This window comes from Anopheles moucheti, chromosome 3, assembly GCF_943734755.1.
Source record: "Anopheles moucheti chromosome 3, idAnoMoucSN_F20_07, whole genome shotgun sequence".
Classification (NCBI taxonomy): Eukaryota; Metazoa; Arthropoda; class Insecta; order Diptera; family Culicidae; genus Anopheles; species Anopheles moucheti.
The window spans coordinates 12,816,782-12,840,449 of NC_069141.1; the positions used below are offsets into that span (position 1 = coordinate 12,816,782).

Here is a 23,668-nt window from a genome sequence, read left to right on the forward strand (position 1 = left end):
AAATCCACTCTGCGGAAAGAAGATACCAACGCAACACCAATTTCTTCATTTCATGGTGATATCTGTCGTGAATTGTCGCGAATATCGTTCTTTTTCCTCTATCATTCGCGCTGCTCGAAAAAAAAGTGAAGGTAGCCCGGTTGTGGGTAAAGGAACGAGTTTAGAAGTTGTTCTGTCGCCACAACTTCCGCACAACTGCGTTGGAGTATTTATTTTAGTGTGCTATCGAAACGAAGTCTCCTTTGATGAGTACGATTAAAGTTCCGTGAATGTAGGTAAATTGCACCTTGCTTCAATGCATTGTTGACGCGTCATAGCACCTTGTGCCCTGACTCCATCGTGTCTTGAATCGTCAAATCGATTAATTCCCAAATGAAGTAAGGTAGTAAAAGAAAAACGTCCTTCGTCAGACGGAGAGGTGATGGTAGTTTGATGTGGTGAAAGGAGGAAAGAAAATATCAAACTTTTCAACATCATTACCAACAGTCTGGTGTCTCTGAGGCTCCTAAAGAACGGGTACAGTAAAGAGTGAAAACTATCGGATATTCGCATTAGTGCAAAACAAGTGCCAGTGAAACGAAAGTCGCCAAAAGTGATAGTTTTGTGAGCAGAAACTGCCAGCAACGCAATGGAGCTAACACCAGAAGAGGTAAATTTTTGTCCGAAGGTTTTTTTTTCCCCCAATATTTTTCTCAAGGCTTGCTGATCTCTCGACCCTGAAGGAGAACTGGCCCTCTGTATACAGTCGTACATTGTCCTTGCGTGCTTCTTAATTGCTTTAGAAGAAATGGCGAGGGCATTAGCGCATCATTACGATTCAGGTGGTACAAGATCGTGGCTCATATTTTCGACATCAACATATTGATTTTTACTTTGTGGCCCAACACGAAACAAAGAACCGGATCACATTACCCATCCATTGATGAGAGAGGATGCTTTTATGCTACCACCACTACTACTAACGCAGTTACAGTGATGCCACCACCAAGCGATACGAGACATACTGCTGCCTCCCGTGGATCCCGTGCTTTGGCGATGTGGCGATGTTAAGATAATCCAAAAATACAAAAGAAAACATCAGCACCAGCTATACACGGTGTGTCGCTAGTTACACACACCGATCCCTAAAGCGGCGTGATCAATTTGAGCCAACATTTGCAGCGAGCTTGTAAGCCAGCCGATGGTGACTATTTACCGATGTATTTCTGTTCACAAAACAGTTTCACCATACGTACACGTCCAACAAAGCAAAATGTTCATTGTCGACCATCAGTAGGCGGTTAATGAGTGTGCCGTACCCAGTCAAGGCTACGCATCAACACAACCCGGAACAAAGATCAAGTTGGAAAATGTGTCCGGGAAAATCAAGCGGAGAAAAAATGAGGTCTTGCTGTCGCTTCTATCGTCTGTATTGGTTGTTTGCGTCGAATGCTGCGTGTACAAGAATGTGCTTCTTGTTTTATGGGGTGTTTCTTATTGCGACGGGAAAATCCACACAACTGTGTCATACTTTTTTACCAACCAAAGCGGTAAGGAAGCAAACGGACAGGCAGACAGAACCGATCTTGTTTACATCAGTGTTTTCTTCTAGAAGCACCCACCGCGCGTAGCGAAGAAAAGCTTGAACGTTTGTTATCATTCTTTCATTGGACAGTGCAAGCACGTGACGGTAGTTCTAGAACTGGGAATAATATAGGGATTTTACGTGGAAGTATCGTCTCCGAAATGGTACTAATTTTCATTTTGTCTTTTTCCAATCTTTTACAGATACGGGCACGAAGGTTAAGAAAGTTAGGTGCGAAAAATACGAAGAATGCCTCCAACAATAATACTCCATCATCCACGGAAACGGATACCAGCACAATATCCGGCGCCACTACTAGTAGTACTGGCTCTGTCGCAGCACCAGCAGCAACTTCAACAGCTGAAGTAGCGATAGTAGAAAAATCAGCCGACTCCCAACAAATGCCAACCAGCATCACTCCGATTGTTTCGGATAAATCGGAAACAATGGAAAGCAGTAGCAGCGATAATGTCGGTAGTAGCAGTAGTCTCAATAGTAGCACCGACCCCAAAACTGATATGATTCTACCGAACACAATCGAAGCCTCGCTAATGTTGGGCCTGGAGGTAGCGGAACAATCTCAACAGCAACAGAAACTACGTTCCCTTCACGTGGCAGTTCCAGCATCGACTACGAATGCAACAACGCGCAAGAAGCCAATACCGGCGGTGGTTCCAACGACGACCAGCGCAACAGCCAACGCATGGTCGTTCAAAAAACGATCATCATCTGACCACAGCTCTACAAAACCAGGCGGAGATCATCATATTGGTCTAGACGGTACTCTCGAGCCGAAAGCACAATGCGAACAGGATAACCGTGTTTCGGCCCAGGACGAGCTGCTACAGATCATGCTGCGCATTATGAAAATAAACAGTAAAGCACGTTACTCCAACTCTCGATTTACAATTGAATCGGTCATACTAGAGAATGCGCTTGAAATGTTAGAACGGCAGCGATATGGTGAGTTTTGTGCGGATGTGATCACCGAGGTGATTAAAGGCATCTACTACGGCAAGCTGATCGTGTCACACGGTGAAGATAGCGATGGAGGCCGCCTGTCGGACAGCTGGAGTACGATCCCGAGCAAAAAGGTGAAACCGATTATGCTGGACGAGGTTGTGATTAGTCGGGGACGTAGTGGCGGCAGTGGCATTGCCGCAGGTAGTACCACCGCCACTCCGATGGACATCGACATCGAGATGCAGCCGGAGGAAGATGCGCCAGCGTACTGTTCGTCGAAGCCGTCGATGAAAGCGTTCGCTAACAATCGTGTGGCGGCATTGGAATATCTTATCGGTTGTTACTTGCGCTCGAACGAAGAACTCTACAGCTATACGAAGGTGAAGAAATGCAAAAAAATGTATCTCGCCGAAACGCTACCGAATGTGGTGGCGGTAATCCGGCAGCATACGCTTAAGTACGCAATATTGGTACTGAAAAATACCTTCCAAAGCTTCTGCCAACCGCCGGGAAGCAGTAGTAGTAGTGGAGGCGAGAGTGCCACCAGCAGCGCGGTTATCAGCGGTAGTAAATCACCGGCCACGGGTAGCACCGCATTGGAGAAATCGCCGCTGCTGACGCTGATGTACGAGAACAAAGTGTCGTCCGACTTCATGTCCAACCTGATGGCGGAAAGTCGCAAATCGGACGGTGAGGAAGATTTTCGCGTCATCTTTAACGCGGTGCTGGACGATCTGTTTATCGACATGCAGAATGCGATCTGTAACGAAAACATCGTGGCGGATCCGCTGAATCGATTGAAGGAGCTAATTGAAACGCGCGTTGACAATGCGCACCCGATCTGTCTGCTGATTGTGGAGCACAAGATCTTCCTGACCGCGTTCACGCCGGACAAATATTTCGCGCGTGAAATTTCGAAGGTATCGTATCTCGCACCGTTCCTGTCGCTGTCCGTGATGCTGGACGAGAATCCCAAGTTCGCCAGCCATCACTTTTCGGACAACGTGTGCGATCGCACGCTCGCGAACTCGTTCCACTCGATACTGAGCAATACGCGCAAGGTGCTGCACTCGATCTTCCTGGTGCTGCTCTCGAACCAGTACAGCCGGTTCGAAATGCTAAACTATATCGCCGCCATACTGAAGTCGAATGCGAAACGCATCCAGTACAATGCGGACGATCGCTTTCTCGCCAAAGATGGGTTCATGCTAAATTTCATGTCCGTGCTGCAGCTGCTATCGGTAAAGATTAATCTGTCGCGCATCGATCCACTCTACCCACACCATCCGGAAAGTTTGGTCGAGATTGATGATGAGACGAAGCTAAAATTCTCGTCGCAGGAGTATGCCGACTGGCTGGTGACACTGAAGGATGTGAAGGATTGGGAGCAACATAAGTTCGTTACGCACTGCTGGTTTCTAACGCTGCACGCGCATCATCTCGGCATCATCCCGGCGATCCAACGCTACAACAAGCTGCTGCGTGCAACAAAAGAGTTGCAGCGCATGGTGGACGAACTCAATGCAACCAAATCGCAGTGGGAAAACACACCGCTGGCACGGCGCAACAAGCAGGTGCGCGATCGTTGCGTTAGCCAGATGAACAAACTGTCGAAGGCGAAGCTTAGCTGCGACATTGCCATCATCGATCCCAACGTACTGAGCGCCTGCATGCAATTCTACTCGACTGTGTGCGAATATATGCTGTATCAGATCGAGAACCGTCCGATCGATGGACCGTTCACCAACCAGAAGCACCCATCGGCGCTGGTGGCGAGCGAAAATTTTTCCGCCCTTCCCGAATGGTACATCGAGGATATTGCTGACTTTATACTCTTCTGCATGCAGTACGTATAATTTAAATTAAATTAAGAGAAAAGGGGATGCAAAATAGGTTCAATTTAGTATTTATCTCAATCCTCACTCCAGGCATAGCATCAGCGTGATCGATTATGTCGACAATTCAATCATCACCTGGATTCTGACGCTGGTATGTGCACCGCAGCTGATCAAGAATCCCTACATCACTGCCAAACTGATAGAGGTCCTGTTCGTAACTTCTCCAACCATACAGACCACCTCGCAAAGGCTGTATCTGCAGGTAAGTCCGGTAGAAAACCCTGCGCGTGTCTGCTGAATGGAGAATTTAACCGGTATTTCTTGTTTATCACGCTAGATTATCAATCATGAACTTGCTCAGACAGCGTTAGTAAGTGCACTTATGAAGTTTTATACGGATATCGAAACGACGGGACAAAGTACTGAATTTTATGACAAATTTACGATAAGGTAGGTTAAACCATCAAGTGCATCAACAAGGGGGTTTATTGTAATACTAATGTGTTTTTCCTCCCATAGATATCACATAAGTCATCTATTTAAGGGTCTCTGGGAAAGCGCAATGCATCGTCAGGCGTTTGTAAACGAATCAAAAAGTGGCAAACAGTTCGTGAAGTTTGTGAACTTCTTCCTCAACGACACCACCTACCTGCTGGACGAGTGCTTGGAGTATCTGAAGCGCATCCACGAAACACAGGTACTGATGATGGATGATGCCGGTTGGAATGCACTGACGCAGGAAGCGCAACAGAGCCGACAGCGGCAGCTAGTGCAGGACGAACGCCAGTGCCGGTCGTATCTCACCCTGGCACGGGAAACGGTCGACATGTTCCATTACATGACGATCGACATTAAGGAACCGTTCCTGCGCCCGGAGCTGATCGACCGGCTGAGCTCGATGCTAAACTACAACCTGCACCAGCTGTGCGGTCCGAAATGTAACGATCTGCGCGTACGCCATCCGCACAAGTATGGTTGGGAACCGCGGCGCTTGCTGGGACAGCTGGTCGACATTTATCTGCATCTGAGCTGTGATGAGTTTGCGGCCGCCCTGGCTGCCGATGAGCGTTCGTTCGAAAAGCAATTCTTTGAAGATGCGGCAAACCGCGTAGAACGGATCGGTATACGTTCGCACAGAGACGTGGACGAGTTCCGGAAGCTGATCCATAAGGCAGCTGATATCTATGTGAAAAATCAGGAGAATGCCGATGAGTTTGCGGAAGCGCCAGATGATTTTAAGGACCCGCTGATGGATACACTGATGACGGATCCGGTCATCTTGCCGTCCGGTACGATTATGGACCGGGCGATCATTACGCGGCATCTGCTTAACAGCAGCACCGATCCGTTCAACCGTCAACCACTTACGGAAGATATGCTAAAACCGGGTAAGAGTTTCACCCTGAGGTGCTTTTATACCAGACAGAATGGTTTAATGTATTGGGGTCTTCCCTTGTTTTTGTTTTACAGCCACGGAACTGAAGGAGCGCATCCAGCAGTGGATCAAAGAGTATCGAGCTCAGAAGCAGTCTAGTTAAATCGCTTCTATCTACCGTTGTATGACGATGATCGTGACAACACAACCCCTTGTGCAACTTACTTCTTCCCACACCCCTTCCACCCATCTCCATGCAGCCGCCTACTATGTCTAATAAATCCGCAAAAAAGCAAACTCGATCGTATTGGTAAGTTGATGTGAGTGAGTGTGTGTGTTTGTGTGTGGTGGCAGAAATAAAAACCTAAAACAAGATCAAGATCTACCGCCTGAAAATACGAACGCGTATCCTTTCAAGTGAAACCTATCTATACTTTATTGATGCAATGATTCTCATTCGCTAAATATTGTTTGTATTGCGTGCGTGATTAAAGGAAATATATTAGAACTTTAACTTAAAACCTTGTGACATTTTGTTCTTTTTGGTAACTATTACTTGGATACTACTTACAAGATGGAAAGGTGGAAAATAGCGAAGCTACGAAGTACTAAATCTTACTTATCTGGCGTTGCAACCGTTGCTCTAGTCCTCTAAAGCGCTAACCGTCGAATGTCGTCAACAACCAATCCCATTATCCCGGTCTTTCTGGTGGACGCATCAACGCCATCACTCCATCTCAGCTTCACACCTCCTCTGTCTATGTAGACGATCTAAAAAGACTATGGTGCTATTCTAATCACGTGATTAGCCTTCCACAGGAGTCTGGCGCTCTACTATAGTGAGCTTATCGTACAGCTCGTGGAGTTCGGCATTGTTGGAGCTCCTCCATTGTCCTTTTAATTATTTTGGCAGTTCTGGCATGCTTAGGTCCCCAATACGTTTCCAGAGCGTTGTTACGTTGGCGTTCTCCACTAGCATTGTCCATTACACATGGCCGTTGAGAACGAGAACTAGTCCAAACTACCGACTGCATTAAGGTAGCAGAACTCTTCCTAGAGATCGTCCTCGGCAACTGATATGTTGTGCCCCAGGTGGATCCTATCACGGTAAAACCCTCCGGCAAGCATGTACTTTAGCTTCGTCGCATTGATCCTCAAACAATGCGACGATAGTCGACAAAGTTTGACTAAACGTTTGACCTCGATTGTTTCGAACTTCGCGGTACATTCATCATCGTACTTTTTCAATTTTCATACGTTTCTTTTTTCAAAAAAAGAAACCCTTCTTAGGCAGCACTGCCTTCGCTTCCACGCTAGAAACATAATGAAATAAATTCTTCAATCATGACCATCATGGGTACCATTATCATCTTGGTTTTGACACTCCTTGCTTAGACGTCTGTTTGTTTACTTTCGTTTCGCCCCGTACCAACAACATGCCGCAACACACTGTGATATTGGCAATTTTGTGCTACAATTAGTCTGCATATGCGGTAAACGGAAAATGCAATGGTTTGTGTAAACAGTTGGCAACAAAACCACTCGACAAATACCGTGTTTGACCACCATTTGCGCCAGTGGAAATGTTACCGCAGTACGAGCGACTCGTAGATCCCAATGTGAGCGATACTGGTGGTGGCGGCACCCTCCGGAGAAGTACATTTCGCGTCCGATTCGGTAAGTTGGCCGTCGGGACAGTTATGCTGCCGGTTACGGGCTTTCTGTTCTGCGTCATCTGGTCGCTGCTGTACAACTTCGAGCAGGCGAATGCGACCCACTGTCTGGTGTACAATTTCCTGCCCTCGCTATCGGCGGCGATCGGTAACTACCAGCCGCAACGATTCGTGTGGCAGTTTTCGGTGCTATTTCACGCTCCGTTCCGGTACGCGATTGCATTCCTGTACAAAAACCATCACCTAACGCTGTTGACACGGAAGCATCGCAAAGAGTGGGCCTACCTAGCGTGTATTTTAAACATCGTAGAGTTAAGCTCGCTGGTCGGTTTAAGCTTATGGACCTCCAGCAACAACTATGGTGAGTTGTCATAGTTACACCCATGTCTTCAGCCGCTACCATAGCGCTGACCTCTTCCAATTAACCTCCGTTAACTAAGAATTGGCTCCAATCTAACCGGTAACAACAACGATGTTTGCTTCCAGAAATTCACAAATTTTGTTTCAGTGCCTTTGTGATCTGTTCCATACTGTACATGCTTCTGGTGGTGCTCATCAATCGACTAACGCGCGCCGACGAGATGCTTACACTGGCGGAGCGTAAATCGTTGCGCTTCAAGCGCCGACTGCTGGTGGTGAATGTGGCTTCCATACTGTTTGCGGTGTACTTCTTCGTGCGCCACAACAGCCATTGCGAGCCGGGCATCTATTCACTGTTTGCGCTAAGCGAGTACGTGTTCGTGTACTCCAACATCGGCTTCCACATTACGGCCTACTGGGACTTTATAAAAGCAAATGTGTACTTCCATTGGCGCACCGGCATACACTTTAGCTCCGTTTAAAAGGGATGGACACGTCATCGAAAGTGTGATCTCTGTGCGTGTGTCGTTGGTCGGTTGCGCTCGCGCCTAAACATAAATGATCTTATAAGATAAGATAGCAGCAATACGCTTGTATATACATCCGCTCCACTAAGTTACGCTTGGTAGAATTGTTCGTTTTTCGTTTTATTTTTGTTTAACGTTCCGCTACGTGCTTACTTTTGTAAGGAACCGGGAAAAATGTAACGGACCAGCGTGTCGGACACCATAAAATAATGTACACGAGTTAAAAGGAAAACAAACGTTCTTTAAATAAAATTTCACCAAACATTAGTTGGAATATGATTCCGCACAACAATAATAACAACAACCAACATTAACAATCTCCTGTGTGCGTTCTGGTTCACTTGCCAATGTGGAACTCTTGCTCGATTTTATCGGCAATCATCTTGGCGATCGAAAGCGAACTTGTTGCACCGGGCGATGGAGCATTGCGGCAGTGTAGAATGTTTTTCGACAGGGCCGAATCGCCCTTCCCATGATCGAACACAAAATCGTCCACCAGATTACCATCGTTATCGAGTGCTTGGGCACGCACACCGGCCGGACCGCGCGTCACATCGTACTCGTGTATGTCCGGGATAAACCTTTGTAGCTCACGCACCTGCAGCGGTATTAGCGCCGAGCGGGCAATCTCCATCAAGCCGGCACCGACAAACTTGGAAGCCATTTTAATAAAGCCCGGAAACCGCAGTGCATCAATCAACTCCGGCACATTGATATCCGACCATTTGTAGCCTTCTCGTCGGAACGCAAGCACAGCATTCGGTCCCAACCACACGCTGCCGTCCATACGGGGCGTAAAATGTACCCCCAGAAACGGAAACCGTGGATCCGGCACCGGGTAAATGTTTCCCCGCACCATATGGCACTTGTCCTTATTGAGCAGCAGATATTCGCCCCGGAATGGGACAATTTTAGGGACCGACGGACAACCGGTCATCTCCGCCAGCTTGTCCGACTGCAATCCACCACAGGTCAGTATATTGCGGGCGCGTATTTCATCACCCTTCTCACTGCGCACCACGATCGGATAGTCAACATTGTCGGATGCTTCCGCAAATTTGGCCACCTTAAAGTTGACGTACACATCTCCGCCGGCGGATTTAAAATCGCGCGCATAATACTGCGTTACAAGGCCCCAATCGACGATACCCGTGTGCGGGGACCAAATCGCTTTCAGTCCCTCACAGTAAGGTTCGATCTCCTTGATCTTGGCCTTGTCAACCAACTGCACGTCGGGCACATTATTGGCAAGCGAGCGTTGATACAGGTCCTAGACGGAAGTGGGAAAACATAAAATTCGAATTAATTCTCGTTTTACGATCGTGCTGAATAAGTATTGTTGCGTTAACCTACTTTTTCACGACCTGGCCTTATTACTTATGTAAAGATGACCTTGTATACAATTCACATCGGTTGGTATTTCTCCAAACCGTTGAAGGGCATCTCAACCCTGATCTTGCTTCGATCGTTCTTGTTTCGTTGTGTTCATTCCTCGTTACTGGTCTTCTAAAACAGCAGCAGTTTACAGAACGATTGACAACATTTAAAAATCGCCTTGAGTTAGGCTGTATCAGGGCAAACCCCAACAAATCGCTAATTGAAACATCAGGAGATGTAATATCCAATAATTCTAACTGTTTTCAATAAGTAGGGTTTTTCAGCCTTAGAAATTGATCCAAATCGGGAAATGCAATAGGGCATCCACGTACCTGGGAGTCGATCGGCTCTCCCAGTGTGCCATGCAGAGCGGTACTGTGGAGCACAAGGATGCCCTCGGGGTAGGATGAGCTTATCAAAAAGGGCACCTTACGAAGCAGCACCCCTTTTGGTCAACTGATCTCGCTTTTCATTCTCGTTGACCTACTTTCAACCAGCACAAATTTGCACGCAACAATAACAGATCACTCACACAACTGCATCACTACAATAACAATTGAATTCCTTTACTTACATTCAATCGTTCCACTTCGCCCGGATTTGTGGCCACAATCAGCTTGCCCACTTTCTTGTACGGTACGTTCTTTTCATCCAAATACTTGTAGCTTAAATGCAATCCCTCCACGCACAGTTTCGCCTTCAGCGAGCCAGGTTTATAGTAAATGCCCGCATGGATCACACCGCTGTTGTGTCCGCTCTGGTGAAAGGCTAGCTTCGGTTCCTTCTCCACGATCGCGATCCGCAGTGTGGGATGTCGGAGCAAAATTTCACGGGCCGTTGCAGTACCAACGATGCCACCGCCGACTACTACGATGTCATAGTTTCTACGGAAGTAGCAATGTTAGGAGTTAGCTTTAAAAAACAATCTCACGCTGAGCACTTTGTTTCATATACCTATTCACATCGGCTGAGTAGCTTCTGCAGACGAGACCTGCTATCGTTCGTGGTACTATTTTCCTAGATAACAACATTTTTGATTATCTCGACTGGTTCACGAACTCGTATCCTTTGGCTAATATACAAGGGCGCGAGAAACAGCAAAATAAATGCTGTACACGGCTAAAGGCCGACTAAAATAAAATATTTGCTAGCCGGAATCCACTGCTTGTCCGCGACCGAAGAGAAGAACGGATGAATGACCTTGTTGTTGACATTGTTTTCATTTGTGAAACCCAAACCTTAAGCCTGCGGTACACGATGCCAGCGAGGTAAGTGGAAATGTTGATCAGTTTTTGTGTAATAATATTATTTATTATAATTTACTTAACTTAAGTGTAATCATTTTTATGATAATTTACTAACAGAAATTGTAAATTTCAACAGTGAGGCAATTATGCTCGTGTAGAAAGCGCTTAATGTACAACAGCTTTTTGACAGCTCAACAGCTGTACATTCGAAAGCGCTGTTTCCAGTGCTGCCAACGAACTGGAAAAGCGCCCAAAGGATTACATTGTAGAACTTTGAGCGATTCGCGTAAAGCTCGTGTTTTGGTACTTTAAAACATTACCACCGACAGCGCTGCTGTTGTGCTGCTGGATGATGAGCTGGAAGTTTTTAGTACAGCAAACGTGGAATTGAATCCGAACGGTGCGCGGCATTCATCTGCTTTATTGAATACCGATTACATAACATCTTCAAGTCTGAATGCAGGCTTTTGGAATTGGGTGATGTTTAGTGGAAAACATAACTGAACAATAAGCAGGTCGGCTACATTTCTTGCCGTGCTTCAGCAGAGGGTGAAAGGAAAAGATATATAAACGAAAGGGCTGCTTCGATCTATGACGAATGAGCAAAAGCGCGTGGGGTGTTTTTGTGTATACACCTCCTCACACCGATACGTGGTGTTTGCCTGTGTTGGTAATGCGAAGCACGCCGGTTGCGTTTTCGCATTCCATCAACTTCCGGCAAATGCTTTCCCACTCTCTGGGGGTGTGTTTTTCATGGTTTTCACATTTAAGTAATGCTCATATATTTGCGTACAATTAATCGAATCATGAACTAACTACCTATTAAGGTTTCGTAGTAAATTAATTATTTTTATACATTGCTTCATTTAGCAAAAAACATCTCCTCCTGCAGCCCAAGCATGCGCCGTCATTTGGGCGGAAAGACTACCAAGAAACTCCGTGTCACCTGTCGCTAGAGCTCTAGAACTCTTGAGAGATGTGAAAAAAGCCACCCAACTAAAATGAATCATCTCACCAAATCGGTATTCATTCTGAGGTCCACGATTTCAGCAATTGACGTTCAATTTTATTAACACCTTTTTGCAAAACCGGAGAGGTATAATGCTTTTCGTTTCCCGGGACGGCCCAGAACCACATGGCTTGGCTTGCGTTTTCTTCATCAAACGCGCAAAGGGTAGCAGAGCAAAGAGGGGCTTGGCTTGGCTTGGGTTTCGGTATGGCTGCGTTGCCTACTGTTGCTGTTGCTGGGCTAATGGATCGATTTAGGCTTCACCGTTCTCAAAGGAAAGATGGGAAAAAAGAAAGCGAAGCCAGAATGGAACAAACCAAACGTGCCAAAAGGGAACACACGTTGAACGGGTCGAGCAGCACATAGCAGCCATTTCAGCCAAAACCCAAACTCAAAACGCCGCACAAGAGAAACCCATGTGTGCGGGATACAACCCAGCGTACAGTAAGGGAAAACGTAAGCCTTAAACCCATCCCGTGTCCTCGGTCACATAATATTGCACTTGGGCAACATCATGTTTTTGCACCCGTTTTTCCCTATCGCTTGGATGAGAATTTGTGTGTGTTTTTTTTTTTCAACGGTGAGATTGACTCTCTCTCATCGTGGAATTACGCCTATTTACACACATCCAGCGCGTCTATATACAAAACGTTCTGTACGGTGTGCGCATGTGTTGAACTGTAAAAACCAGCCCAGCATACAGGCGCACGCGCGCGCTCATGTTCCCTTTTTTATTTGCTCCATACACACATAAGTGTATAGGGAAGGGTGCGTGTGGTTTTATTGGTGTGCGTGTTTTGGGCTCGTGAAAAGTATGCTTTCTCCCGCTCTATCCCCTCCTTTCGTTCCAAGCATGCCGATCTGGGTATACAACACTCGGCATGATGATGACGATGATGATGATGGTTCTACACGAATCAGCAAATTGGTAACGGTTGTACGGATGGGATAGTGAGTGTATGTGTATCCACGGAGAGCATCAGTTTTCTCCGCGCAAGTAGGCGCAGATCGAAGCCGGCGAATTTATGTTGCAATGAGGTGACGATGATACTCGATACGCGTATCATGCACACTACCGTCAAATGGATTTGCATTAGTTTCAGACGGACCCATACGGTAAATGGTAGACATTATTAAACACACTGCAATGTATCTTTAATAATAATTGATACAAAGTCACGTCAGAAAAACTTGCCATCCCAAAGGCAGGCATGTGTAACTCTCGGATGTTAACTTCGAGAGCCACACGGTGTGCCCCTGTGGGTCCCTCCAACCGAAAGCGTGTCCCTTCGCCTTTTTGAAATGTGCGCCAGCTGCAGTGGCCTGCCGTTCGTATATGTATGTCCCGGTGGTTGCGCTGTGTAAGCTCAGAGGAAGACCCAAAAGACCATTTCCAATAAAACAGCTGCAACTTCATAACACTGGGTGTGACAATCGTGGACAAGGATGCATGTGGCCTGATTCAAATACTTCCGTTGTCAAGGGAACGCGTGCGTTTAATGCCCTTCTGTTTCTCCGTTGCACACAACTCCGAAGAAGCTTCAGTTACACGACCGTGTGTTGACTGTTGCTATGGTAACACTGCGGGCTTTTGCCGCCATTTAACGATGGGGTCTTCGTTTTATTCGAATCGATAACTTCCATTACTTCGCTTAATTAGATCTCCTCCTCCGATGAATCTACGCACACTTACAGGGTGTTTAATACAAATTGAAGTCTTATTGGAAGCTATGTTTATAAAGGAGCGTTTCATACGGGTTTCGAGACTGACGTCTGCATTGGAATTTTGTCCGAGATTTCAGAATTACCTAATTACTATTTAAAAAAGGGATGATTCTGAATCGACTTCATATAGGACCAAGCAAAAACTCGTTAGGATTCAACATCGGAGAGCTCGAGAGTCCTCAGAGTTCACCGCACCGTCCTGCTTGCAATACGTGGAACAGCCTATTTTAGCAGTGTATTTTTTTAGGCGGCGTCGATTTTCACATGACAGCACTTGGTCTCATCCCATCAGGACAAATCCTCCGTACGCAAAACTGACTATCCGACTACAGGTAAATATAGTCAAAGAAGACGAGAAATGGTCGGTCTAGACCTACTGAGGTCGTTGTGTCAATGATGAAGAGGTAGCTTGCAAAACGCAAGTTCTCATCTAGTCCCTAGAGATGTTAGAGACTGGATTCAACAGCCTACAACCAAAAGCCGAGTTGAATTTGTCGTTGGCTTGAAGAGACGTTCATTCTTTGTAGAATTTACAAGATAAATTCTACTCTCGACCCAGCATCTTTTCCTCCGTTTCTGAGCTGTACCTCTTGTGGTACAGATCAACAACTGTTTTAAATGTCCACGCTGTTTTTGAAATTGAAAAGCTTGCATGGTTTTTTGTGTAACACATCGGACTAAAGATGTGCGCGCTGAGTAAGAGTGAGTGAGTGAGTTGAAACCTTCGAGAGAGTGAATGAGTATAAATCAGCACGAAGAGTTTTTATGACTCCTTTAACCACTCTTTTGCGTTTATACTCTCTCTCTGTGCCGACTAGACACTCACTCAGGAGTGAGTAAAACTGTTTTATCACTCTTTAGATTATAATCACTCTGTAAGAGTGAGTGAGTGACAGTGACAGAGAGTGAGATTAACTCTAGATTCTATGTTTATATTTTTAAACAATCACACACGCACACACACACACACGCACTCCCAAACCAGCATTTCTGGTTGCCTCCCCAAAAACGAATCTGATTTAATTGATTCGCCACCCGGGGTGGGGATTTTTATATAACTTTTATTGATTTACACCTCTTGCGTGCTCGCGTTTGGAGAGCTCTTTCGGTCCAAGCGAGATTTGAACACAGCACGAATGTTGTGTTAAGATGTGCTGTCTTTACCGACTGTATGCCCTTACTGGACAATAAACCGCGAACTGATGAAGACATGTAGGAAAAGGATAAATTTCACTATTGTTTTATTATCCACCTTGCCAGTTATGTTAAGGATATTCGTATGATAAGATTCGCAACAAAATTTGTGGACATTTTTGGAACTTTTTTAGTTAGGTACACTGAAGCGTTCTTTTTCTGTGTTTTGTGAATAGTTCAAGTTTGCAGCATGTGCGCGCGCGCGCGTGTGTGTAAAATATGTAAAATATAGAGATAAAAAAAATGCATAATCTACATTATTAGTCAATAATACTTTTAAGGCTTATATTTAACAGCCAACGTTCCGTTTCCAAAGCAACCACATTCGTCGAACGGAGAACGGGTAATTTTGAATTCGGAAGTCGATCCGAGTAGGCTGTGTTATGATTGATAATTCCAAAAGAAAACACATGCTTCAGCAAAGAAAAGAAAATATGATCTTTCACCCTTTGCCAACCTCACCCTCTCCCTTGTTGCATAATGCAGTGTATGTGTGTGCACGCTTTTGCATTCTTTTCCCCAGCTAACAATTCTACACTACATCAAAATCCCACTGTCGTGTTTCGTTGTGTCCACTAATCGCATATTTCACATCAAGTACGTAACGTTTATCATGTGTGTCAGTGTGTTTTTGTTTTTCTTTATTTTTCGCATCTCTCATGACGAATTTCGCCACGAACGACCTTAAACGTACACCATAATCATAGTATATTTTCTGTCCGAAAACATTTAATTAAAAGATAGTTCTGGAGGGGTATAATCCTTTTTTGTTTTTGCTCCGGAGTGTTGTGTGACGCGCGCATGTGACCCCGAGGGGAAGTAGAGTAGGGGAGTGACGCTGTACTCCCCCAATCTACAAACCGCCCCAGGGTTTGACATTGCACATCACCGTGTGTTATCAATTGGAAAATTACATTTTTGTTTGCTAATGTTTTTTTTTTGTTTTTGTTTGGAAAAGAAGGAAACTTTTTCATTCTTCTTGCAAGGTATTATCATTTGGAGAGAAAAAGAAACCTACAATAACCGAAAAACAAAAGAAAAACATCCTTCCTGAAGAAAACACGCAGCACACAGGTAGGTACCACGTTTTGTGGGCTCACTGTTTTAGTGACTTCCTCTTTTCTGGCTAACGTCGTTCTCCATTCAACTCCTGCTATCTTCCTTTCCAGGTTAATAACTGTGTTTTGCTTAATGCGATCTTCCTTTTTCTCTTTCTCTCTCTCTCTCTTTCTGTTTCCGGTTTATTGTGTTTACATGGTTTTCGCATGCAAAGAACTACTACCTTGTTTTCCTTCTATTTATTTTCTCTATTTGCAATTATAACGGTCTGTTTTTTACCTTTGCTCCATTTTATCGTCTGATTGTCCATTTGTCCCGTCCGTTCGTCCGGTTGTTCCTTTTGGTATGTCGTCTCAGTCCTTTCGTAAAGTACACGCGCGGGGCGCGTTTGCCTATATGTCCAGGTTCTGGATCAGTCTGAGTCCGAGTGTTTTAATATTATTAACTCCTTTATCCTCTTCGCCGTACACAGTCGAATTTGTAGTCACGGTACCTTCCGTCCTCTTCCTAGGATGCATGTGGTGTACAGGGTTAGACACTTGTGAGAAATGGAGTTTTGGAAATGGAGAGGTAAGATAAATGGGCGATGTGATGTACGGATACACCCGCAGGGTCCTCCGCGACATTCAACATCTCCGCCGATTTCTCTCTCTCCTCTGCCTATCCCTTCCCGCTGTGCGAATTTGTCCGATACACGATTCTAAATTGAGATGAGATCCATCACACTAGTCTCTCACAACACGCGATATCTCTGCACACCTTCAAAAAACTTTGTTTTGTTTGCTGTTTTTTTTCTGGTTTTTGTGTGTGGATATATATATATACATATATATATCTCATAATAATAATGCTGCTGTTGCTTTTACATGTTTTGTTTGACCCACTGTACACAGCTTCCTTTTTACTATGGGTGTGTGCACGCTTTTTAACCCACCACCACATAAGAGCGGTGAGTGCAAGCGGCTTTTACTGCAATAACTCCTATGCAATTGTTAAATGTATTGTTTTGACCCATTTCTTTAATGACTAATTGTTGTACCCAACCCTCTCTGCTTTCTGCTCTCTTTCTCTTTTGTAACCTTTCTGCTTGTTGATGCGCTTTCCGCATGCACCGGGGCTGAGTTAGTGCTAATCCTTTCGACTATTCGCACAAAACGCAAACACACCATTCATTTGCTGAAGCACAGTGTGCGCGCCGTTCCGCATTACGTGGCCGGAGAGATGGATGAGCCGAAGTGACCTTCTCGGTTTGGGTGCATGTGACCTGCGCGCGTTTCGTGGGTGTTGTATAGGTAGGTTGCTTGGATTGCTTAGACTGCTGCGAACCGTGAAAGTCGTAAGATGCCTCCTCCATGATATCCTCGTGGTTGTTATACTACACAGCACCACACACACACCGGTCAAATACTTGTGGAGCGCGCGCCTAGTGGTATGTATATGCTAGAAAGGGCATACACTATTTCTCCTCCTCCGCATTAGTAGTAGTAGCCGGCTGCCTTTAACATCATGCTCTGGCGTTGCGTTTTTTACCACCGCCACGATCCTTTTTTTACGGGGATGTGTAGCAGTAAAACACGCAAGCCGTTGTTGGTGATGGGCAGGGGAGGATGTTGGAGGATTTCCGGAATTCGTCGCGTTACGGACGCACATATTCGCAAACCGTTTTCTTCATCATGCATTTTTCGCACAAACGAGATTTTCCGATCTGACTCTATTGATTTGTGGGAGTGGATGATGATTTTTTAATGCGTTCTCTCTGCGCCATTCTGCGAGCTACACCAACCACAGTGTGGAAAGGTAGGTAAGATGTGGAGAGTGGAGACTTCTTCTGGCATGTGGTGTGTGGCTGTTTCGCCTACTATTGTTTTTTTTGTGTATCTGTCTCATTCCTTAACCTCGTTCTCTATTTTACCGCCGCCTGCTTTGCTTTTAGTTACGGCTCCCTTTCGTTCTCCTCGCTATCCAAATCTGTCAGTGTCGTCCTGTGTGTGTACGTGTGTTGTGTGTGTGAGTTCGCGTTTTTTGTAGTTTTCCTCTGCTTCATTTTTTATAAAATATATACACAAACAAACTTTACAATCGTTTTCATCGATGCATATACTTCCTTTCCATTGCAGCTCCACTAACGCAAATTCAAAATAATAAATCACCTATTACTAGAGTTATTTTGTTTTTTTTTGTTTTTTGTTAGTCTCACTCTCACATATGCACTTTCATTCATTACGCGTCCTCATCATCTTCCTCCCCCTCCCCCTCGACATCATCACCCTCCTCGTCTTCCTCATCTGTTGATGTTTGCAAACACACAATGCGAGTGTGTGTGGAGAAAGAAAAAAAGAAAAGAAATGGTGTGACACACCAGTAGGGAATTAGTTTGAGTTTTTTAACGAATTCTACATGTGGGGCGTGGGTAGCAGCCTTTCCTACATCCTACTTATCCTATTTAGGAATTTCTCGTAAACACATACAATCACGACAATGTAGACGACGCTTTTTGTTATCCCGTTTATAGACAATCCCGTACACAGTGTGTGAGCACTGTGTTTCGAGCGCTAGGACATTCCTTTCCCAAGTTATGCGGATTTGAGAAAAGCGAATTTTTCAAATTTTAAACTTCTAGCAGTTTTGCACGGGGTTTCAATTTCTAATTGCTTCAGGAAAATAATTACATTTGAATGATATAATAATCATTTTTTTGGTTAAATCTTAATCGAATATGGGCAAAAACGCTAACATCGAAACGTTGAAATTGGATTCATCAATATGAAATATAAACGATATGTTAAACGAAATTTGACGATGAAACACATTGTCTGCGCAACACGAGAAATGACAGTATGTACAATATTTGGCGCGAAATGTTAACGCGGACACAAATTTGAGTGTCGGGGCTAAGGAATGGAATTAACATTGGCAAATGCGTGACTTACACTCGCCTGCAGTCTTATGTCGTCTTTGATACTACGTAATATTGACTACCACCCAGAAACACTTCCATTAAAAATGGATTTACGGGGTCATAACTTACCTTCCGCTTCAATGTCTTCCTCGTCACCATATGGAAGGTCGTATTCTTCATCCTCTCCCTCCAGTTCCTCTCCCTCATCTTCCACTTCTTCCTCTTCTTCGCCGGCACCGTTTTCGTCCTTCTTTATTTTTTTCGTTTCGGCGGTTTTCTCCTATAGATTGGAAAGAAAATGAAGCCAAGCCGGAATATAGAGTACAATATTAGTAAGAATTCATTTGAAATTAATCTGTGTCGTTCGAGCGTTTGATTAGCATTGCGCTCCCATGTCCTACTTTATAACAACAGAGGGGAAGAAATCTTATCATCTATTCCTGTGTCACTAAAATTCATATCGATGTTCTTTAGCGGTTATCCCAAGGGCAAGAAAGGACTGCCAGAGGGCACCACTGTGAAACGGTAGGAATGTGGTCAGGGGCAGGGGGAGGGGGGTCTCAAATCTTCCCAGCTATTATCATCCTTACCCACTACACAGGGCATAGGGAGCAGCACCCACGCGCAAACTCGCTCATATTTTTTGTTCCTGCAAAACTACACCTCCCCCTACTAAATTATGACCAATTGGGTAGAGGAATAATTGCTCCACTATAGTTTCATCATTTAGACAACCTTCTTCCGAAATGCCCACATTCAATTGGGGACTCTCAAAGATGCAAAATTATCCCTCTAGAATAATCATGTAAAAAGCTCATATTCCGGAGTTCTTTTATGGCGATAACGAAAGAGGACGCGGACCGTTGCACACACCTGGAGGTTGTGAAAAATTAAGAATGGGAAAACCGTACGAGAAAAGGAATCCATAATATTTTTCTACCCTGTTTCATGCAGCTCCCATACAGCACACACACACACACACACACACATACAGCAACACAGATCACTTCCCTTATTCCCACAATAAGGGGAATTACTATGCGCGATGTAACCAAATGGGCCTACTTTAACACAAACGTGCACATCTCTTCTTTTGCACCTTTTCTCCTCCTTCAATGTCTTTTTTTGCTGCTCTTCTGGACAAAACCGGTCATTCTCCTTCTATCTACTTGTGTATGTTTGTATGCATGTGTGCGTGTCGAATAAGAATGTGTACGTGTAGGACGCGTTACCGCGCGAGAAAAAGTTTGTTTACCTTTCCACCAACACACGCACACTACGCTAATGGGGCAAATGCTTCAAAAAAAACAGCAGCTGCGTGCGTGGTGGTGTTGTAGGTGTATGCTCGTCCAACACTAACACTAATTAGCGTCTTTCCCGGTGAATGGAAAATACAGGGTACGACGCTGCGCGTAACATTTCATTGAATGGCTTCGGAGGAGTACAATAAAATTTACTACTACCATGCTCATTAATCAATCCATGAATCAATAAAAAAGGAAAATATGCCATATTTGGAATTACGTTTAGCGTTGCTTCCGAAAAACGGGAAACAGGTGCAAAAAATCGAATTGCCTCTTTAGCGTTATGGGATTTTTTAAGGAAATCACAATCGAGTGGGTCTCCCCTATTAAGTCCCATACATCAGGAGACCGTTGGGAACAAGAATCAAACACGGTTGTATAGGTGCGATAAGCAGGGGCTGCTGATGAAGCACCACACGCGTTTGGCTTATGCTGGGCTTTTGCGCTACAAACGCCAACCGGCGTCTGACGGTGTTGCTGTGTTGGTGAAACTCCTATTCCTACGATATCTCGCACCGTACAGCGTGTACGCATACGTCGCGCGCACGGTACATAACAGTTACGCTCTCACAAGGCGACGCCGTTGCCGGGCTCGCTAAGCGTAACCATCATCATCATCATCATCATCGTCATCTGCTCTTGTCCGCTTCATGGAAGCGGCATTTTCGATCGAGCATGAGTACATAACGCTAAAAAGACGAGACGGCGTCATCTTGTAGAGCGAGACCCTTGATATTGGAGTTGCGCGTGCGGAGGGGGCAAATAAGCAAAGTGATAGAGAGATTACTAAATCCTACACCACAAAAATTCTAACATTCTTTTCGTTCTAAAATTTCGCTCTCTCGCTACACTGACATTTCCTGGGATTAAAACCTAGTGCATGAAAATAGAATCTACTATATTCCATCATTTGCACGTAGGTTGTCCCTACACACACCGCAACATCCGCTCTGTGTGTGTGTGTGTATGCGCGCGGGCGCTCGTGTGTCAGAAATGCCGGCGTATCTGGTAGCCATATTTGCGCGCGTTCTACACAACACACCTAGGGCGCACACCTTGCCATCCATCTTTTCGCAAGGTCATTTCCATCTCTGTGCACCTGTACGCCACAGCCGCATCAAGTCAGTTCGTTCGATTTGGCCTAGTACCGGCCGGGGGGAACAGAAAAAAAAACTAGGTTAATCAGAATTAGTCATATTCTCTCGGATGTAAAATAAATACCCGATGCAACAAACAACCGCTTCCTGTGACGCTCGGAGGGCAGCAGTCGCAGTAATTGTTCTGGCAGAGAAGGAGTGACTGGTATAAAATAGGGACGCGCACGACACCGGGCGGGCGAGACTACTTCTTTTGGTTCATCGTGTCAAAAATAGATTATTTCAAATTCACTATATATTCCTCTCTCTGCGCTTGAGAGCCACCGCTTGAGAACCACGCGTTTTAGTGGCATTTTTTTAATTCCAAGTGCAAGTATGTTGCCCACATACTTACCTACCTCCCTCTCTCTCTCTCTCTCTCGCTCTAAAATACGATGGCATTTAATTATTAATGCTTGCGCTTTGTACTCGTGTTCAATAAACAGTGCAACACTTTCAGAACAGCACATTATTTGCTCAGGATCATTAATCAACGCGAAATGGCGTTGAAATAATCAAGCATTTTCATTATTGATATCTACAAACAGCACGCACCGCTTACTATATATGCTGTGGTGTAAAAGGCGCCATAGCGAATAAAGGAGACTACTACGATTGGGATCTACACACGGCTTGTGTGACATGGATTTTATGCTGTGTGTACGTGGTGTGTACGGCGACGCGTTTGTCGCATGTGCGTGTTTGTGTGAGAGGGGTACGTCATTCTAACACCACGAAGCTAAGCGAGCGCGCGCGTGTGTGCGTTTGTATGAGTCGTGTGTAAAATGCCGGCCGGTACATCAATGCAACACTCTCCTTGTGTTCACACATGCATTGAAGCTGTTCTTAAAATTTATGTTGTTTTTTTTTTAAGTATTTCACTTGTAAAAATCGTGAAAATGCAACCAAACGATGCGGCAATAGGGGGCAAAATATTCAAGCCTTAAAAATGGCCGGTGCGCGCGCTTTATTAAAAGACGCCATGCTACTCTGAAGGGCTCTGGCGGGCATCAATTTGTTATTGCCATTACACCCGGGGAGTCCTGGTGTTACAAAAATTCCAATCCATCTCCCTGAGAGACATGAATCGATTAACGCTCACAAAAAGTACAAGCATCCATGAAGGAGCGTTGCGCTTTCTTCCATCAGCGCCCTCTTCATTATCTGAAGGGCTGATCATTCATCGCGTGCTTACAAATGGGGTATTATTGAGAGGTGTGTATACACTACCGTACGCAAGCAAGCGTACGAAGGGATGACGCGGGAGAGGAGAAGGGTACGCCGCCGCTTCCCCAACTGCCCCATTCACAAATACCACGCATTGAACAGTGTGCGCGCGTGCACACGCGCTCAGACACAAACGCACACACACACACACACACTCGCCTTCACATGGACGCGCACATACACTACCCCACACACGCACACAGGGTGTTGAAAATATTCCAACCATTGACCGGACCCTCGCTCCCTTTTCCCTCGCACACCTTCCCCAGCCCTACGAGAAAGGTGGTGAACTACTGTGTGTGCGCGCACACGGAAGAGCTTCTGTTGAATATTTGCACTAAAATCACGGATGATGATGTGAAGAATGGAGCGAGTGGTCGTGCCGCGCGGGTTGATTCGATTTATGCAGCAATAGTAGAAGTGTGGAACGGGACAAGTAGTAGGGGGAGGGGGCGGGTGTTGGATGATGGTAGTATACTCACGTCGGCGGGCCGCTTGACTCCTTTCACCTCCTTCGTTTCTGCCTTTTCCTCCGCGGCGGCAACATTCTCCACCTCAACTTCACTGTTTTTGTCTGCAGAACTCATTTTTGCTTTTGGTTGGCGCGGGTTTAGCGGTATGGGTTGGTTGGTTTTAGGTGTGCGTGTGTGTGCTGGGAACAGAACCACTTTAGATTTCTGACTTCCGACCGGTGGGCGCTCGCTCGCAACTGTCGACGGGCTTCCTGCTCGTTATGTGTGATCGGGTTCACTGGCGCTTGCAAACTGACAAGGAGTCCGCCTTGTCAAGGAGTCCGTTGGCTGTGGCACGCGGAATGATGTGCGTTCCTTTTTGGGGCTATTGCCGTCCCGCTCTGACCTGGCTGCTGGCAAACTCGGTCTTCCGGCACACACGCTCTACTATGGAAGTCTCTTTCTCGCTTGTAGCGCGTTATAAGCTATAGCACGGGTGCTGTGAATGTGTGTGTGTGTTTTTTTATACACTCGCAGGAGACTCGGTACCACCGATGCTTACGCACTGACCGTTAAAATTCGACTGGTGATGCTGCGAATGACAGAGAGCGCGACAAGCAATGACAGCACGCCGCATAGGACCAAGGGCTTTTCTTTGGCGTGGGGGGGAAGTTTTGGATCGTTTTTTCGCACCGCTAGGCGCCAGAGATTTGTTCTAAATTAGCCACTGATAATAAAT

The 23,668-nt window shown here is 45.5% G+C and overlaps 4 protein-coding genes across 6 annotated transcripts; 2 read left to right on the forward strand and 2 right to left on the reverse strand.

Moving 5' to 3' along the window:
* Nucleotides 1-224: 224 nt before the first annotated feature.
* On the forward strand, nucleotides 225-6,266 carry LOC128303611 (ubiquitin conjugation factor E4 B). Of its 2 annotated transcripts, none has more exons than XM_053040611.1 (6): nucleotides 225-649; nucleotides 1,768-4,373; nucleotides 4,432-4,627; nucleotides 4,703-4,815; nucleotides 4,885-5,753; nucleotides 5,836-6,266. In XM_053040611.1, the coding sequence occupies exons 1-6, from the start codon at nucleotides 629-631 to the stop codon at nucleotides 5,901-5,903; spliced, it is 3,873 nt and encodes a 1,290-aa protein (XP_052896571.1). In that variant the 5' UTR covers nucleotides 225-628; the 3' UTR covers nucleotides 5,904-6,266. The 2 variants fall into 2 exon arrangements, with proteins under 2 accessions (XP_052896571.1, XP_052896572.1); XM_053040612.1 differs by having other exon boundaries at nucleotides 4,456-4,627.
* An 855-nt stretch (nucleotides 6,267-7,121) lies between these two features.
* On the forward strand, nucleotides 7,122-8,389 carry LOC128303621 (post-GPI attachment to proteins factor 2-like). Its single transcript, XM_053040629.1, has 2 exons — nucleotides 7,122-7,774; nucleotides 7,900-8,389. Exons 1-2 carry the CDS (start codon nucleotides 7,324-7,326, stop codon nucleotides 8,253-8,255), a joined length of 807 nt encoding a protein of 268 aa, XP_052896589.1. The 5' UTR covers nucleotides 7,122-7,323; the 3' UTR covers nucleotides 8,256-8,389.
* A 198-nt stretch (nucleotides 8,390-8,587) lies between these two features.
* On the reverse strand, nucleotides 8,588-12,312 carry LOC128303617 (L-2-hydroxyglutarate dehydrogenase, mitochondrial). Of its 2 annotated transcripts, none has more exons than XM_053040624.1 (3): nucleotides 11,245-12,312; nucleotides 10,252-10,559; nucleotides 8,588-9,570 (listed from the first exon to the last, which is right to left on the reverse strand). In XM_053040624.1, exons 1-3 carry the CDS (start codon nucleotides 11,333-11,335, stop codon nucleotides 8,638-8,640), a joined length of 1,332 nt encoding a protein of 443 aa, XP_052896584.1. In that variant the 5' UTR covers nucleotides 11,336-12,312; the 3' UTR covers nucleotides 8,588-8,637. The 2 variants fall into 2 exon arrangements, with proteins under 2 accessions (XP_052896584.1, XP_052896582.1); XM_053040622.1 differs by having other exon boundaries at nucleotides 10,252-10,561; nucleotides 10,632-11,351.
* A 5,406-nt stretch (nucleotides 12,313-17,718) lies between these two features.
* On the reverse strand, nucleotides 17,719-23,502 carry LOC128303627 (bacchus). The gene is made up of 3 exons (XM_053040635.1): nucleotides 22,960-23,502; nucleotides 18,940-19,090; nucleotides 17,719-18,196 (listed from the first exon to the last, which is right to left on the reverse strand). The coding sequence occupies exons 1-3, from the start codon at nucleotides 23,062-23,064 to the stop codon at nucleotides 18,132-18,134; spliced, it is 321 nt and encodes a 106-aa protein (XP_052896595.1). The 5' UTR covers nucleotides 23,065-23,502; the 3' UTR covers nucleotides 17,719-18,131.
* Between the last annotated feature and the right edge of the window lie 166 nt (nucleotides 23,503-23,668).

Coding starts and splice junctions, on each gene's coding strand:
- LOC128303611 (XM_053040611.1), top strand. CDS start 629: ATGGAGCTAACACCAGAAGAG. Junction 4,628..4,702: donor CGCAAAGGCTGTATCTGCAG/GTAAGTCCGGTA, acceptor TTATCACGCTAG/ATTATCAATCATGAACTTGC. Junction 5,754..5,835: donor GGAAGATATGCTAAAACCGG/GTAAGAGTTTCA, acceptor TTTGTTTTACAG/CCACGGAACTGAAGGAGCGC.
- LOC128303621 (XM_053040629.1), top strand. CDS start 7,324: ATGTTACCGCAGTACGAGCGACTCGTAGATCCCAATGTGAGCGATACT. Junction 7,775..7,899: donor GACCTCCAGCAACAACTATG/GTGAGTTGTCAT, acceptor GTTTGCTTCCAG/AAATTCACAAATTTTGTTTC.
- LOC128303617 (XM_053040624.1), bottom strand. CDS start 11,335: ATGCCGCGCACCGTTCGGATTCAATTCCACGTTTGCTGTACTAAAAAC. Junction 10,560..11,244: donor CAACAGCAGCGCTGTCGGTG/GTAATGTTTTAA, acceptor ACTTCCGTAGAA/ACTATGACATCGTAGTAGTC. Junction 9,571..10,251: donor GCGAAGTGGAACGATTGAAT/GTAAGTAAAGGA, acceptor ACTTCCGTCTAG/GACCTGTATCAACGCTCGCT.
- LOC128303627 (XM_053040635.1), bottom strand. CDS start 23,064: ATGAGTTCTGCAGACAAAAACAGTGAAGTTGAGGTGGAGAATGTTGCC. Junction 19,091..22,959: donor GAGTCAAGCGGCCCGCCGAC/GTGAGTATACTA, acceptor TCCAATCTATAG/GAGAAAACCGCCGAAACGAA. Junction 18,197..18,939: donor GGAAGACATTGAAGCGGAAG/GTAAGTTATGAC, acceptor AAACATCAACAG/ATGAGGAAGACGAGGAGGGT.